This window comes from Pseudoliparis swirei, chromosome 2 (assembly GCF_029220125.1).
Source record: "Pseudoliparis swirei isolate HS2019 ecotype Mariana Trench chromosome 2, NWPU_hadal_v1, whole genome shotgun sequence".
Lineage (NCBI taxonomy): Eukaryota > Metazoa > Chordata > Actinopteri > Perciformes > Liparidae > Pseudoliparis > Pseudoliparis swirei.
In genome coordinates, this window is record NC_079389.1 from 4975798 (window position 1) to 4990753 (window position 14956).

Genomic DNA, 14956 nt, shown 5'->3' on the forward strand with positions numbered 1-14956 from the left:
TTACATCTGCATTTTATTGTGTCTTTATTCTTCTTTATACATCTATTTGCTACCTGCGCTCTCTCTTTGCCCAGGGAAGGTAGACCTCGGTCACAGTGCACTCAGCCTAATCTCATTATGATAGCCTGTGCAATCAAACACGCGGCGACGCCCACCCTGGTACCAGGACACAGTATTACACTCGTATTTGTAGTTAGTGACGGAAGATACGTCCAGATCCAGAGTACTTAAGTAAAAGCAAAGTATTATATAATGTAGTATAGCATCGTACAATGTCCTCATAATAAGTCAAATTGTATTTATTTATTTTTTAACACATTAACATTCAGGGTACAGAAAAAAAGAGAAGAAAAAACACACAAATATGGGCAGAATGACTATAAGTACTCATTATACAGAATGGCCCCGTCACAGTTTTATAATATATTATTGGATTAATATGCATTTTTGTGTTTGAAGTATTTTATTATGTTGTAGCTGATTGAGGCAAAGTTAATGTAACTACTTTATATACAGTATACTGTTGGGTAACTGAAAAAAATTACAATATTTCCCTGTAAATTGTATCTTGGAGTATTATGGTGTACTCAAATGAGTACATGCATTTAGTTAGACTAGGGCTGGGGTCGAATAGTCAAATAACTACCTCCTAACTATTCCTAACGAAACTACAATGTTCAGGAGATGGATTACAAAAGAGCGCATCTTTCAGTGTATTACTTGTTTAACTACATACAAAACCTGGTTCAATTACTCTATTAACGAGGTTGGGATATAAATTAAATGATAATATAAAAGTGAGAATAAAGGTTAAACCATAGGGCTTGTCACAAGATTACAAAGCTACTAAACTGTCTCATTGTTCAGTTTTCAAACATGATGAATTAAATACAATCTCGCACTAACAATGTCTCTTATCACTCTTTGTTGTTATAGTTTATATGCAGATTATAATCTGATATAATCCCAGTGGCGTGCCGTGGGCCTGGGCCTTCAATGAGGTCCTACACAGTCCCACCCGAATTAATCCACCTCTCATTACGTCATTATGACACCATGGCTCTAGACACTCTACAGTTAGACAGAGACGCAGGATAACCAGGCGTTACGTCACCTTGAAATTGACATTTTTATTCAGAGAATTGCAGGGGAAGAGTACAATACAGTACAACTAATAGGCAAGAACATACTTGAGTGCAAGTTATATTAATATTCTTCTTCTATCCATTTCTGGTCCACAAACTTTGAGCTTTAAGTCCAACTTTGTTTTACAGTGTGTTCACTAAACAGCGCATTGTCACCAGAGCAGTTTCACCGTGATGATGAAGATGAAAGTTCCTGTTTACCCAAACACATGACACAATTAATGAGTCTTTTCAATATGTCCCTCTTGTTCTTCACCTTTTCATTGTGCAGCTCCGCTGCCCTGCGCGCTTGTTCGTTGATCTGTAGATCCGCTCCGTGTCCCCAAAAGTTTTCAAAGCACCGATGCTTGTAAGTGCCGAGCCGTACTCTGGTGTCTCGTTGCTGCCTCGGTTAGACAACTCAAGTTTGCAAAGCCAGTGTGGCTCCAAACACCAAATCGATCACTTGCAAATAATAGGCATTCCCAGCAGTCCAACAGCAGCGACTTTATCGGCCAACTTGAAAACAGTTGTCATTTCCCTGAAGTGACAGAATTCATTGAGCAGGTTGAATATGTTTTAAGATTCTTTGTCACTGTGCCGCCAGCAGAGGGTTCGGCGCGTGAGACTCGCCTGCAGCGATAAACCCGAACTTTAAGACTCCTGAACGCGGCTCAGACGTACACACGGGTGTATCCGGTCCTTTTTCAAAATAAGATATTTTTCCGACTGGGGACCCCTACCATAAATCATTAAAGTACAGTGGGGTTTTGTTAATTAATTGCGATGGTGTAGTACTACTTCTCAACAAATGATGGTGGTATAAAGCTTTATAAATGTGGCTGCGGGAAATGACAAACAATTTCATAATAAAACACATCTGTTGCTTAATTTCTAGTTTTAGAGAAAACTCGTTTATTGTGAAAAACGCTACTAAGCGAGTATCAGGGTAAATATTAGTGTGTTCTTTTCCAAGAAATAATTATATATCATACACGTTATAGTTATTATAGTATTAACCCATTTTTACAGGTTAATACTCATTAAATTGTATCCAACCCACTTATTTTATTCTGACTGTTTCTTGAGATTAATGCCCACATTTTTAGATTCTTAAAAACAGTAATACGGTGATATAAAAAGTATTTTACAAGTAAAAGTCCTGCTTTATCCTGCGATCTTATGTAAAGGTTTTATTGGAAAAGATATACACAAGGTGTCTAAAGAAGTATTCATGACGCAGAAATATATTACAGAATTATTACTGGTGCATTATTAGTCAATATCATGTTACTCTTATAGTTGGTCACGGTGGAGATCATATTAACGTTTTAAAAGGCTCCTATTTAGTTTAATATATTATGATCATGTTGAGTGTCAAACTATTTTCAAGAGCATTATTGTTTTAGTTTATATTATTGTTTTAGTTTATAAAGTAATGCATTTCACTCCATCTGACGTCACATGGGCACCCTCATGGTGCGTTCACACCGGACGCGTCGAAAAAATTCTCTACGCGTCTGACGCAGCAGTCTTGACGCGCGTCGTTCACACCAGACGCGTCGGACGCGTCGGGGGCGGAGTCATAAATGAGTCGAGGAACCACAGGACCGCAGCGTACTTCCACTTTTTAGTGGACTGAGCTGCACTTCTCTCTCTTCTCTTTGATACGTGTCTCTGAGACTTTTCCAGCGGCAGATCTCCTCTGCCATGAAACACATATGCCGGCGGTTGGTTGAGCAAATAACATACATCAAAACGTACCAGGTAGTCCCACGGCTTCTCCGACCTTGTTCCACGCTTTATCTTTATAGCTCCGGTTTCGTAAGCATAAAGAGTTGTATCGGTGCCCAAGCGACAATAATCTTTTCCTCATTTTTTCAACCGGCAGGACGATGACGAGCGGAGCTGCTCAACGCTGATTGGCTGACGCAACTATGACTCACGCGTCTTTGCTGCCAAAGTTGGGAAATTTGAACTCGCGCGTCAACGAGCTGCGTCTGTTCGCTGAGTTCGCCCCGCGACAAACCCTCTGTTCGTGCTGCTTCAAACGCGTCTGACGCGCTGCTCGCTGGAAAATACGCAGCTACGCAGCTTCGACGCAGCTTTGCATTGACTTAACATGTAATCTCGACGCGCGTCAAAATTTTGACGCGTCCGGTGTGAACACACCATCAGTCCTACCTCCGTCATGTCTCGATGGACGTTGCCGGGGTCCAGGGAGAACATGTTGCCCACGAGAGGAAAAGCCCGGGGCCCCGGGGGGAAGCTGCGGGGCCGGCGGGCCCTCAGATACTCTGCGGTCAGCAGCAGGACCAGATGAAGAGGAGCAGGCTGCGGCCGTCCAGCCACAGCCACGCGGAGGACACCGCGCTCAGTCGATCCATCGCGAGACTGCGGCTGTGTGCGCCGCTCCGTGGTGACCGGCGGGGTTCAGGGCTGCGCTGTGATTGGCTGTTTCCTGGAACGGACTTTGTCGCTTGTGAAATACTTGTACCTCCGAAACTAACAATTTAAGATATCCAGTTTATTTTGTGTGTGTGTGTGTGTGTTTGTGATTAATACATTTGGTTTACATTAGACTGCAGTTGCCTAAAATGCATCTGGGTTTCTACATTTTTCATAATTCATATCCTCTTGGTCCAGTTCACATCTTATTTTGTTTACTTATATCACACATTTCAGACAGACAGAAAGAAAAAAAATGTCTGTCACATTTGTAAATAAAAAGTGATTTACAACAATATTAAACAATTGAGCCAGGCTATACTAATCTAGCCTTAAAACCGATTTATTTTAAAGCCAAATATCAGTTTTGTTTTTATTTTAGAGCTGCTCTTAGCGGGAGGTGAGGCAGACTTCATATGGAAGTGGTGCCAGAGTGATGCCAAAGCAATAGTCCATCACAGGCATGGAGATGATGAAGTGCTGCATTAAAGAGGTGAAGAAGAGGAAGAGCTCCATCCTGGCCAGATTCTCCCCGAGACACACCCGCTTACCTGAGACAGGAAAACCAAACTGAAACAAACTGGAGACTCTGTTTAGGGCCCAGGGATGAAACTACTATCAGGCAACAGTAGCAGTCATTCTCATAAGGCTTTTTTCTTTTTTACATTAGCTGTTCTGGTAACCGTGAAGAGTTGATACACACTTCCCGTTCCTCATTCTAACATGACTCAAAATTACTTTACGTGAGAGAAAAAAAGATTACCATCTCTTCAAACCCCCCAACAACATTTATCAGCCTGGCTTGAACATGTCCGGTTCCTTCCATGAGAAATGAAACGGTCAGAGACCGACATGTACCACAAGAAGGAAGTGGTTATGATCCCTGGCCTGTGTCCTCTGCTTGATCGTGAGAGGGCTGACCCCCCCCCCCCCACTATGTGAGGATCACCGTAGGGTCCCAATGCATTCTGGGACAAACTCCACTATATACAAGTGAAGACACCAAGAAGACAACGTGTTGCTCCTCACCAGCAGAGAACGGGAGGAACGCAGCTCGCTTCACGAACTTGCCCTTCTGGTTCAGGAAGTGTCCGGGGTTAAAGGTGTCGGGCGTCTCCCACTCATTCTTGTCGAACAGCACCGAGTTCAGATTGGGGATTACCGTCACTCCCTGAAATTGAATGATCACGAAGGGATTCACGGATCCGGTCGGGGCTCTTACCCTGGATCTCGGGGTGCTTTACCATGTAGAGGAAGGCCCAGCGCAGGGTGGTGGATATGGTCTCAGATCCAGCGAAGAACAGATCCAAGACACACACAACCAGGTTTTCCTCATCAAAGGATTCGTCAGCCTGCCCCTTACTCTGAGAATAAATACAAATACATGTATTGAAATGTATTAAAAAATAATAATAATGTACTGCATGTCACAGCTAACGCAGTCGGGGTTATAATCACCGATGACTAGGTCTACTGTGCTGGAATTCCCGCCCCAAAACCATGTGGACCTATTAATTTAAAAAAAATATTTGAATCTATGCTGGAACTTGTCCTTTGGAAATATTGTAATGGCTTTGCTTTATTAGATTCAAAGGAGTTTATGTTGTTGGAGTGGCCTTGGCTTTTCTTTCACAGCTGATCGTTGTGATGTAGATACAAAACAAACAGATATGGCGTCTTGTGCTGATTACCATCTCACTCAGGTAGCAGTCCATATAGTCTCTATTGTCAGAGGGATCCCAGTTCTGTTTGTGCTTCTTGACCTCTACTCTTACGAAGTCCTTCACACTGTCCCAGCTGTGATGGATTGTCTGATGAGGCCCTGGCAAGCGTCTCATCAGCAGAGGGAAGGCGTTGTAAAGCTGCCGAGTCGAGCAGATCGGAACAATAGAGATTGAAACCGTATTTCTGAGAAATATTCGATGTTACAATCAATCAGCGTTAAGATTTAAATGGCCGTACCTGTGCCCAGATGGAGGCTTCGAGTTCAATTAATTTGCGAAACCACGAGATCAGTTCCCTGAACTTCTCATCACCGTATTCAAAGCGATGCCCAAAAACCACGGAGCAGATGATGTTGGAGATCGCGTTGTTGAGGATGAGGTGTGAATCGAAGGCCTTACCTCCACAATGAAACAAAAGATGTCAGTAATGTGTGTATTTGTCATTGTGTATCATTGTGTATGTGTAGCTGTGAATGTACTTCTTACCTTTATGGCTCTTGAACTCTTTTGCACAATATGAAAATTCCTCCAAGATGTTGGGTTCAAGTGACTTCTTGCCAAACCCAAAATGTTTGAGGGTTGAAATTGCAAAACGCCTCTTCTGCTTCCATAGATTTCCATTACTGAAAAGTACACCTGATCGTGGACAAAATGTTATTTAAAGTTGAGGAAATATATAAGGGATATTCTTTTCCAGAAATATTAAATAGTAATAATAATAGTAACAATAATAAAAAGTGAATTATTTGTCCCCTCTGGTAAATGTATTTTTCACAGCGCCCCGAGCAACTCGTACTCAGGACTTGAACCGGCTCATCTCTGGTTCCGAAGCCCAACTAAGCTACATTTGTATTAGATGAATTTAGCCTACTTGTTTTTATCGTGCATATATCTCATACCTTAAACATGTTACCTTTTGCCCACCTGATAGTGGAAAAAGGATACTATATAGAGATCTGGAAAATGAATGAATGTTATTTTTTTACACATTAAGTGTTGGTCTTTTTATTTGTGATTGCAAAAACAAAAAAGTGTGAACTTTTATGTGAAAGAGAAATGTTCTAATCGATTCTACAACAATCACATTGGTGGAGATGTTGATCCCATATATCATGAAGATTTGACAACATTTAAATTCTTAGCAGGAACAATAAACCTCTATTTATGTATTACTGTCATGTGTGTGTGTGAGGTCTGCTCACCCAGTCCCTGGGATATCTCCTGCAGCAGTGGGAGGTCTGGTCGGTCTGCCAGGCCGTCTCCCTGATCCACCAGAGATCCCTCAGAACCTCAAACCGGTTCAACACCACGAACCACAGCTGGCCCATTCGAAGGCTCTACACATCTCCGTATCTCTCTGCTAACTGTGAGTGGAATTGTGAGAGGAGGGAGAGCATGATGCTTAACTTGACAGATAACACAAACAGTCCCCGTTCGATCTTTTATATTTTCTTTACATCTGTTACCTGTGTCATACTCTCATGGGTCCTGGTGTAATCCAGAGTGAATAAGTTGCCCACAATAGGAAGGCCGGGGCCCGGGGAAGCTTCCCGGCCGAAGGTTCTTGATATAATCTGCAGTGAGGATGAAAACTACAGTGAAGAACAGCAGACTTTTGACATCCCAGTTAATTAAGAATCCAAATACAGAACAGATTGAATCCATTCTGCACTCGAGGACTCAAGCCTGTCTAAATAAAGCCTGTCCTTGCTTGTCATATAAAAGACTGCCGTGTTGCCCAGAGCCAGTAAGCTCACCTATTGCTCTCCAGAGGGAGAGACTCAATATTGGCTCTTAGCAACAGAGCAGAGGACTCTGCCCTCCTCATGTTTTGTAAAGGGTTTCAAACACTGCTACTCAGTGACCCCAAAAATTAGGCAACACTGCACTGGTTATCAGGTAATAGTTGTGTTCAGAGGTGTCAATGTAAACGGGGGTCCTTACCCTTTGAAGGAGAGCTGATAAAAATAGATAAGCCCTGCAGCAGGAGGTGTATCTACCGGATCTTACAACCTCTTATGTAAGTATTCTAAATTGCTTTCAAAATAAATACATATACTACTCATATACGGTCTACATGTATTCATTCAGGCATTATTTTGAAATGCATTCAGAAAACAGTGCAGATGTAGTGCAGGTTGAGTAGCAGCAGCTGGACCATCAGGGCTTCAGGTGAGGTCTGTGTTGAGGTGTATTACCATGGCTGACAGTGTGGACATTGTCTCCCTGTTTCAAGTGAATTATTATTACCGGTACGTTAAAACATGTATGTGCAGATAAGGCTACGTTTTCTTTTCTTTTTCGGGAACAGTCAGTTTGAGTGACAGTGACGTCATGACGTGAGTGAAGCAGTGTCCTGGCCATGAGGGGTGAACCGTACCAGCCTGATCCAAAATTCATCCGAGTACAGCAACTTCAGCACAATAAGTTCCGGTTTCAGGCAAAGTGGTACAGTCAGTAACGGTGGCCCGACATTAAAAAAGGTACTTTGTTTTGAGTGTGTCAAAGTGTAACCCCTGTGATATGTCTCCTGGTCAATGCATCTCATGGAGCTGGGCAGGCTTGTAGTAACGTCAGTTTATTCTGTATTTAAACACAAGGGACACAGAATAGTTTGTCATCTCCTGTGGGCAACTGCGCATGCTCGGTTCTAGAAAGACAGTCACGTTCGTGTTAGCTAGGTTAGCTGTACTGAACACATTCATTACTGGCAAAGAAACACATATAACACTAATACGTAACTTAATGAAAACATGACGAATACAATCTAAGACAATTACTATGCAAACAAATAAAGGCAGCTCAACTTGTATTTACTTTCTGAATGAGTTAACACGATATTGCCCACAGGCCCGTTCATCGAGACGTTACCTATTGAGGAATCCCGAGTCGCTTTGGGGATCCCCCACAATCCCGTGCTGCTATTGTAAAAGGCAGATACACATTTATTATTTATTTAAAAAAAGAAGAACAATATTGGACTTCATACTCTTTTTTTAAAAACATTAATCATTTTACCTCTCTAAAAGTTTCAAGAAGTTGAGAGGGTAAAAGTGTATCTGTCAAATAAATTAAGTAGTTTAGTCGGAAGACAATACACTTGTATGTATCATACATCTGCCAATCATCAAGAAGAAGTATGTGCAACAAATTAAATTATATTTTAACTCATGGTCCCTTTAAAAAAATACTGAGATAATAATATATGATAAAATATAATTAGCATCCAGGTTGGCTTAACAGCGCATACAGCTGTATACTGAACAGCAATAGATCACTGATAAATAATAATATAATTATAATAATAATAATAATAATAATAATAATATTTCTCGTTTGAATCAAATATATAATATATGAAAAATATGGGGGAAATAATTAATATCTCTCTCTGTATTGCTCAATCGCACGCACGCACGTGCACTAACGTCAATGCCATGGAAACCGGACCGAGGCTATAAAAAGGCCGCGGAGGTTCTGATTCTTCCCTTTGCACTTTGGACTTTGACATGAGCTGAACCCCCCGTGGACTCTCCTGTGAACCCAAACCTGTGAAGGAGACTCTGAGGCTTTTGCACTTCTTGAGACTTTTTGCTGGATACAAAACTTGTTGGGGAACCGAACGACACGAGATCCGGACTACGAGAGACCCTGAGACCCTGAAAGAGGCCCTCCGACGACCGACAACCGAGGACGAGCCCCTGCTGAACGGACTGGGCTTTGATTTGGACTATAACTGTGACGGTAAGACTCATTTTACATTTAATTTAGCATTTATATTATTAATGTGTCCCCTTAAATCCATAAAAGTGTTCTTAGTTTAGAAATCAGTGAAACTGTTTGAGTTTTAAGGTTTAAAATGTTGTCTGGCAATGAGGGGAAAACGATGTTTTGTGAAAAGTGAGCCTCAGTCGATGATTCGTCGTGTAAAAAGATATTTGAGCTGCAGACTGTCTTGAAAATTGCTGAAGATGTGCGGAGTGTGTTGACAATTAGTGAAGGGCATCGAAACTCCTATGATTTTGGATTTAAGGCATCAAAACGTCTAAGTTTAACTTGGAAATTACAGAAAAAAGATGGCGCCTCGAACGTTTTTATAGAATTTTCAAGTAAAATTTGCAAAGTGCATTTATTTTGTTCGATGTGAAGCGCTGGGGCCTCCGCGGTCACGTGACCTGCATGCACGTGACCCTGAGTTGCTCTGTTGTTCCCGTTGAAACGGGACTTACTGTACACACATCTGCTCCTTTACTTTAGCATATTAAAGTGATTTATTTGACATTTAACATTGAAATGCACTGTGCTCGTTGTTGCGGTGCTTTGCTTTCGGGGGGACAAGAGAGCGATCTGTTAAGTAGCGTTAACTGATGGGAGCGCAGAGCGCGCGCTGCCTCCAGCACCTCGTGAACGGGAGAATAATGAGTTATAAAGCAAAGAGGTTACTGTGTCGCCATGTTTCACTGTGCGTCATGACGCGCGTGGTTTAATGTATATTAAATACGTTCACGCCGTTTATCGCGAACCATTTATTATAATAATTAATAATACACATTGTATTTATAAGGCGCCTTTCAAGGCACTCGAGGTTGCCGTACAACACATTAAAACAGTTAGTTAAGAGTAGACAACCGGAGATTGTCTTATTCATCTTTTTATTCACAAACACCGACGTCCTGAATAAATGTCTTTGCCGAGAGCTCAACTGTCGCTTAATTGACCACCAAAACCTGTGAAAGGCCCCCAAACTTTATGAATTAATAATGATGAAATTAACTAATTCATTATGAACCCCACTTTGTTGTTTGGGGCATATGCAAATGCTCCTGACATTATCAATAACGATAATAATAATTATTATGATTTCCATAAAGAATACATCTTTATTATATAGTCAACATGTCCATCTTTGTGAAACATATGTTTTTAATATTTACAAAATGTATTAAAGTTTAACATGAAGTGTCACATGGAAGCAGCATTACTTGATTCTCATTCCCTCATCTGTTTAAACAGAGCTGCATATGTTGGATATAACTGTTAAATGTATAAAAGGCTCTTAAGCACTCTTATGTGGCCTGTCGTTATTAGGATACGCTGTGGTTTTTTTATTTTCTATTAATAATATATTATTGCTAAATGTAATACAGAAATATTTATTTACTGTTCCGAAAAATCCTGACGGTTTGAACGTTTCCCTCTTAGCTGCTCTGAACGACATCATGCCGCTGCCTGCGCTGGACGTCATCCGGATCGCCTCAGACGACGAAGGTAATCGAGGTGAGGCTGTGATTGCATTTGTGGGTCAGGCCATGCCTGAGGGTGGTTGGGGTCGCGGTGGTTGGGGTCGCGGTTGGTGGCGTCCCCAGGTCCCATTTGATGACGACGAGGGAGAGGAGGCCATCTCGGACAGCGAGGACTCCGGCTACGGCTCCATGTCCGAGAGGGAGGACGAAGAAGATGACCAGCCCTTCCTTCCTCCCATCCCCTTCCTTGGTGCGCCGCCCCCCTTCTTCCCCCGGCCAGAAGAGGACTCCGCCCCCTCCACCTCCGGCCTCGGCTCCTCCGTGAAGAGGACCAGGGAAGAGGACGGCGCGGGACCCTCCACCAAGAGGACCAGAGAAGAGGACTTCGGGGACGTTGCTACCTTCCGAAGATACTGGCGGACGGACGAGGACAGCGACGAGGATTGAGGCCGACCACTTGCTTGCTGCAGGATCTTAAACCTTCATGTCTGGCAGGACTGATAAAGCCCCAGACAGCCTTCCCTCGCGTCTGGCGGGGTTGGGAATAGGTTTCATCCTGTAGGAGAGGTTTTGGTGCGGTCAATCCTGAAGAAGCTCCGTCCCCGTTGTGCACTTTGGAGTCCCAGGCACGGGAGGATGCAGTACGGTCATCCTGCAATTAGAACAGCAGCTCACCTGACGACATCATCACCTCAGATCCATTTGTATGGAGGCTTAATCTTGACAACCCGACCAAATGTGATGCCGAAACAACTCACATCTCACCTCAAGAAAATACCATTTCAAAGTTTCACCTTCCAGTTGTGTATTGTCTCCTCCACCATTGTTCCCTGATGCTGGTGGGAAATGCATTCTGCATTCGGTAAAGTGGAGCAAGTCCCATCCGGGCATCTGGACCGTGGTTGGCTACATGGGGACTTTAGAATTGGAACAACTTGACAGACCTATGATGTTTCTTGCGAATGAGTTTACTCCGGTTCTTCAGTGAAATATTTTTACCATCCAACCATCAAATCGTCGGAGCACTATTTTCAGGAGGCTTAATCTTGACAAACCAACCACAGATTTGATGCCTAAAAAATTCGGTAAGTATTATTTAGACATTTTCATCTTCCAGACTTTAGCTACGTAGCCTGGACCAGAGAAACACTTCCAGGCCCTCGTCTGAGCGCCGCCATGTTGGGAGTTTTCCCCGGAGAAGGAGGGGGTCGTCTCCTTGTGGGTTGCGGTCCTCGCGGTTCAAGAGGAGCAGTGCGGATTCCGTCCCGGTTGTGAAACAGTGGACCAGCTCTTTACCCTCGCAAGACTGCTGGAGGGGTCCTGGGAGTTTGCCCAACCAGTCTACATGTGTTTTGTGGACTTGGACAAGGCTTTCTCCTGGGGCTTTTGTGGGGGGTGTTGCGAGAGTTTGGGGTGCCGGGCTGTCGGGTCTCTGTGCGACTGCAGTATGAGCTGTGTTTGTATTCTCTGCAATAAATCAGATATGTTCCCGGCGTTCATTTGACTCTCTCTGGTTATTTTTAGAGTTAGGTGAAGGTGGCTGAAGCAGACAGATGTGTGATAAAAACTACTAACGTTAAGAAAAGTATCCAAGTCTCTTTTACCCAGGTTAAGGACCAGATGACCAGATGAGGAGGATGGAGGACCACAGCACCAGATGGACCAGATGGACCAGATGAGGAGGACAGAGTTTGTTTCCATCTGGAAGCTCCTCACACACAGGAAGCTGTCATCTGCTGTTTGCATCATCTACTGACAAGAAATCAAGGAGGAGACGCTTCAGGCTGAACGAGAAATAATCATCTAAAAGCTTTCAAATGTCATTGTCGCATAAAATCCAGTATGTTCATGTTCATGTATGTACAGTATTGTTAGTTTATTTCCTGAGTAGCACAATTATATACATGTTCAACAAACCTTCTCAATGTCTCTTTATATTGTATCATTTTTCTGATCGTTGATATCTGACAATGTAGAACATTTTATATATAAATATTCTCCCTTTTTGATTTCCATTTGACTCAAAGGCCTTATTGTTATTACTGTTCATTATTATATACTGTTGATATAAATGAAATGGAGAAACGGCCAGCAACGTGCAGTATGATTGTTCCCAATTTTATTCAAATATACTCATAAACAATTGTTATCTTTACTGATCGCGTACCAGAACATAAAGTAATTTATGCATTATTATAGACAGATGTAGGTGCAAGGGAACAAAACATGCCTGTAATATAAGGGGGGAAACAGGGAATTTAATTAATATCATTTGTATAACACTGCGGGTGCTTATTTCAAAATGATCATAGAGAACTTACCAACACTGAAGAGGCACCGACGATAACAAAATAAAGAACCCTATTGAAAATAACTACAAAGGTACATTTGTGTTTTTACTTTGCAACAAACAGGTCCGGCTCAGAGTATTGTCAGGTACTACTGTTGGCCTGAAGAGATCAATGAAACATTCGAGATATCACATATCAAAAAGGAAATTATGAAATGACAAGGGCACCTCATAACTGGGAACCATCCTGGAACCATTAGGTGCATGGTGGTGGAGAACAGGGTCCTCCCGGTCGAGCACTTTCAGTGAGAGACGGATCCAGATCCTCCAGGAGCTCCTTCCTCCCAGCTGCCATCTCACTCTACAAACAGTCCAACATTTTTTACAAAAATCAACCTAAATGCAACTTTGGTGAAAATCACTTTCCTGCTTCGAATCACTGTTTTCAGTTCAGATTTGTAGTAACTGACTTTGTTGTTTATAAACTTTTTGCTCAAGCTAAGTGTTGCATCACTGTTAAAATAGACCCTCCCATTCTGTTGGACCACTATTACAAAAATGATCAATGGTGAGAGACAAATAACTGATTCCGTTGGAATTGTGCCATGAATTGCACATAATGTTTCGCAAATTAACACATAAAAAAAAAAAAAGGCAAAACATTTTGTCATACGACCAATGGATTTCTATGACTTTTCCATGACTTTAAACCAAGTTTTCATGATCAAACAATTTGTGAAATCTCAGTGTATACATGAAAAAGTGAGAACATTTAGTATTTAAGCATACCATGCTAATTCCAAAGCATAAAGTAAACCATAAACCAGCTGTCCCCAACCTTTTTTGAGCCACGGACCGGTTCCGTGTCAGAAATTATTTTCACGGACCGGCAATATAAATGACGTAATAAATATGACGTCATACAATTATACGAAAGGCATAAAGTGCCAAAACTACAACTCATCATTACGCCGAATTAGTGTGAGCCGTGCGCTTGTTTACCTGCAACGAGCCGCTGTTGGAGACGGCGACACAGACGTGTGTTTGGGCCGCTGCTCCTCACCGAGTTCTGGTCGCTGTCATTAGAACACCGGCAGAGTTGTTGTGTGAAATGTCCCTTCAGGCCACCGTCATTTGCATCTCCAACACATTTTCTTCTAGCTCGGACGGGCTCGATTCACCGGGTGGGTTTGTTTACAAATGGGTTGCAGGTCTATTCTTTTGTGGTTGGAGTCCCGCTCAAACTCTTTTAAAAGCCTCTTGCACCCGGTCAACGTCTGAAACATGTAGAATATTCCGCTGTTCACTCGCCCACACACTGCAGAGCTTCTCGGAGCCTGTGAGCCGTTGGTAGCGCTCGTAGTTGGAACTTTGAAAGTGGCGAACGAACCCCTTCCCCGCCTGTGACGGGCTTTGTTGCGTCGGCGTCGGTCTTAAAGTTCGTTGAGAATGGCCTTATAATTATATCCTCGACCAAATCGATATCTTCTCCTCCTTCCGCCATTGTGGGTTGAAAAAACAGTTTAGTAGTACGCGAATTAATTCGTTTATCAAATTCAGTTTCCTAGTTCTGAGGTTCTGCATATACCTGCCCATAGGCCCCGCCTCTCAATATTGGTAATCCAATCAAAAGACGTGCAGCACTACGCCTGCTAGCTGCTCCTGTGCCGGTTCCGGGGCCTTCGAGAAGGCCTAGAGGAGCCAACTCTAAAGCTGATTGGTTGACACAACATCGTCATTCCCATTCACTTGAAGCTACCAGCGCCCGCAATGTTGATTCTGAAGGCCTAAGGGCAGATGTTAGCCCCCTGGCAACACACGATGGCTGAATATGATTGGATAAAAGATCTAACATAAAGACCAGCCCTCCAAATCTGGCTGGAAGCAGTGCAACCAAGAGGAACGCTATGAAATGAAGAGTATAACTCTTATTCTGGGGAATAATTGAATACATATTTGTGGGAACATTTATTTTAAAAAAAAAAATATTCTGATGATGTTTAGGCCAGCAGAGAAGGCCTTGCTGGCCCTGACGGCCCGCCACTGTATAATCCGTATTTATGATCTGCGTGTCTCGGCTATATTCGTTTGTTCTCGTGAACCGCCGAATGACGCGTCACTTTAAAT

General features: G+C 42.7%; 1 protein-coding gene, 1 long non-coding RNA gene and 1 pseudogene across 2 annotated transcripts; 1 reads left to right on the forward strand and 2 right to left on the reverse strand.

Moving 5' to 3' along the window:
- Positions 1–3020: 3020 nt before the first annotated feature.
- On the reverse strand, positions 3021–7326 carry LOC130204256 (cytochrome P450 2J6-like; annotated as a pseudogene).
- Positions 7327–7495: 169 nt separating this feature from the next.
- LOC130201777 (uncharacterized) lies at positions 7496–11624 on the forward strand. Its single transcript, XM_056426890.1, has 3 exons — positions 7496–7531; positions 8854–9040; positions 10499–11624. The coding sequence occupies exons 1-3, from the start codon at positions 7496–7498 to the stop codon at positions 10984–10986; spliced, it is 711 nt and encodes a 236-aa protein (XP_056282865.1). The 3' UTR covers positions 10987–11624.
- Positions 11625–12641: 1017 nt separating this feature from the next.
- On the reverse strand, positions 12642–14687 carry LOC130207397 (uncharacterized). The gene is made up of 2 exons (XR_008834279.1): positions 13832–14687; positions 12642–13190 (listed from the first exon to the last, which is right to left on the reverse strand). It is a non-coding gene; the product is annotated as an uncharacterized LOC130207397 (long non-coding RNA).
- Positions 14688–14956: the final 269 nt, after the last annotated feature.

Coding starts and splice junctions, on each gene's coding strand:
- LOC130201777 (XM_056426890.1), top strand. CDS start 7,496: ATGGCTGACAGTGTGGACATTGTCTCCCTGTTTCAA. Junction 7,532..8,853: donor ACATTGTCTCCCTGTTTCAA/GTGAATTATTAT, acceptor AAACCTGTGAAG/GAGACTCTGAGGCTTTTGCA. Junction 9,041..10,498: donor TTTGGACTATAACTGTGACG/GTAAGACTCATT, acceptor TTTCCCTCTTAG/CTGCTCTGAACGACATCATG.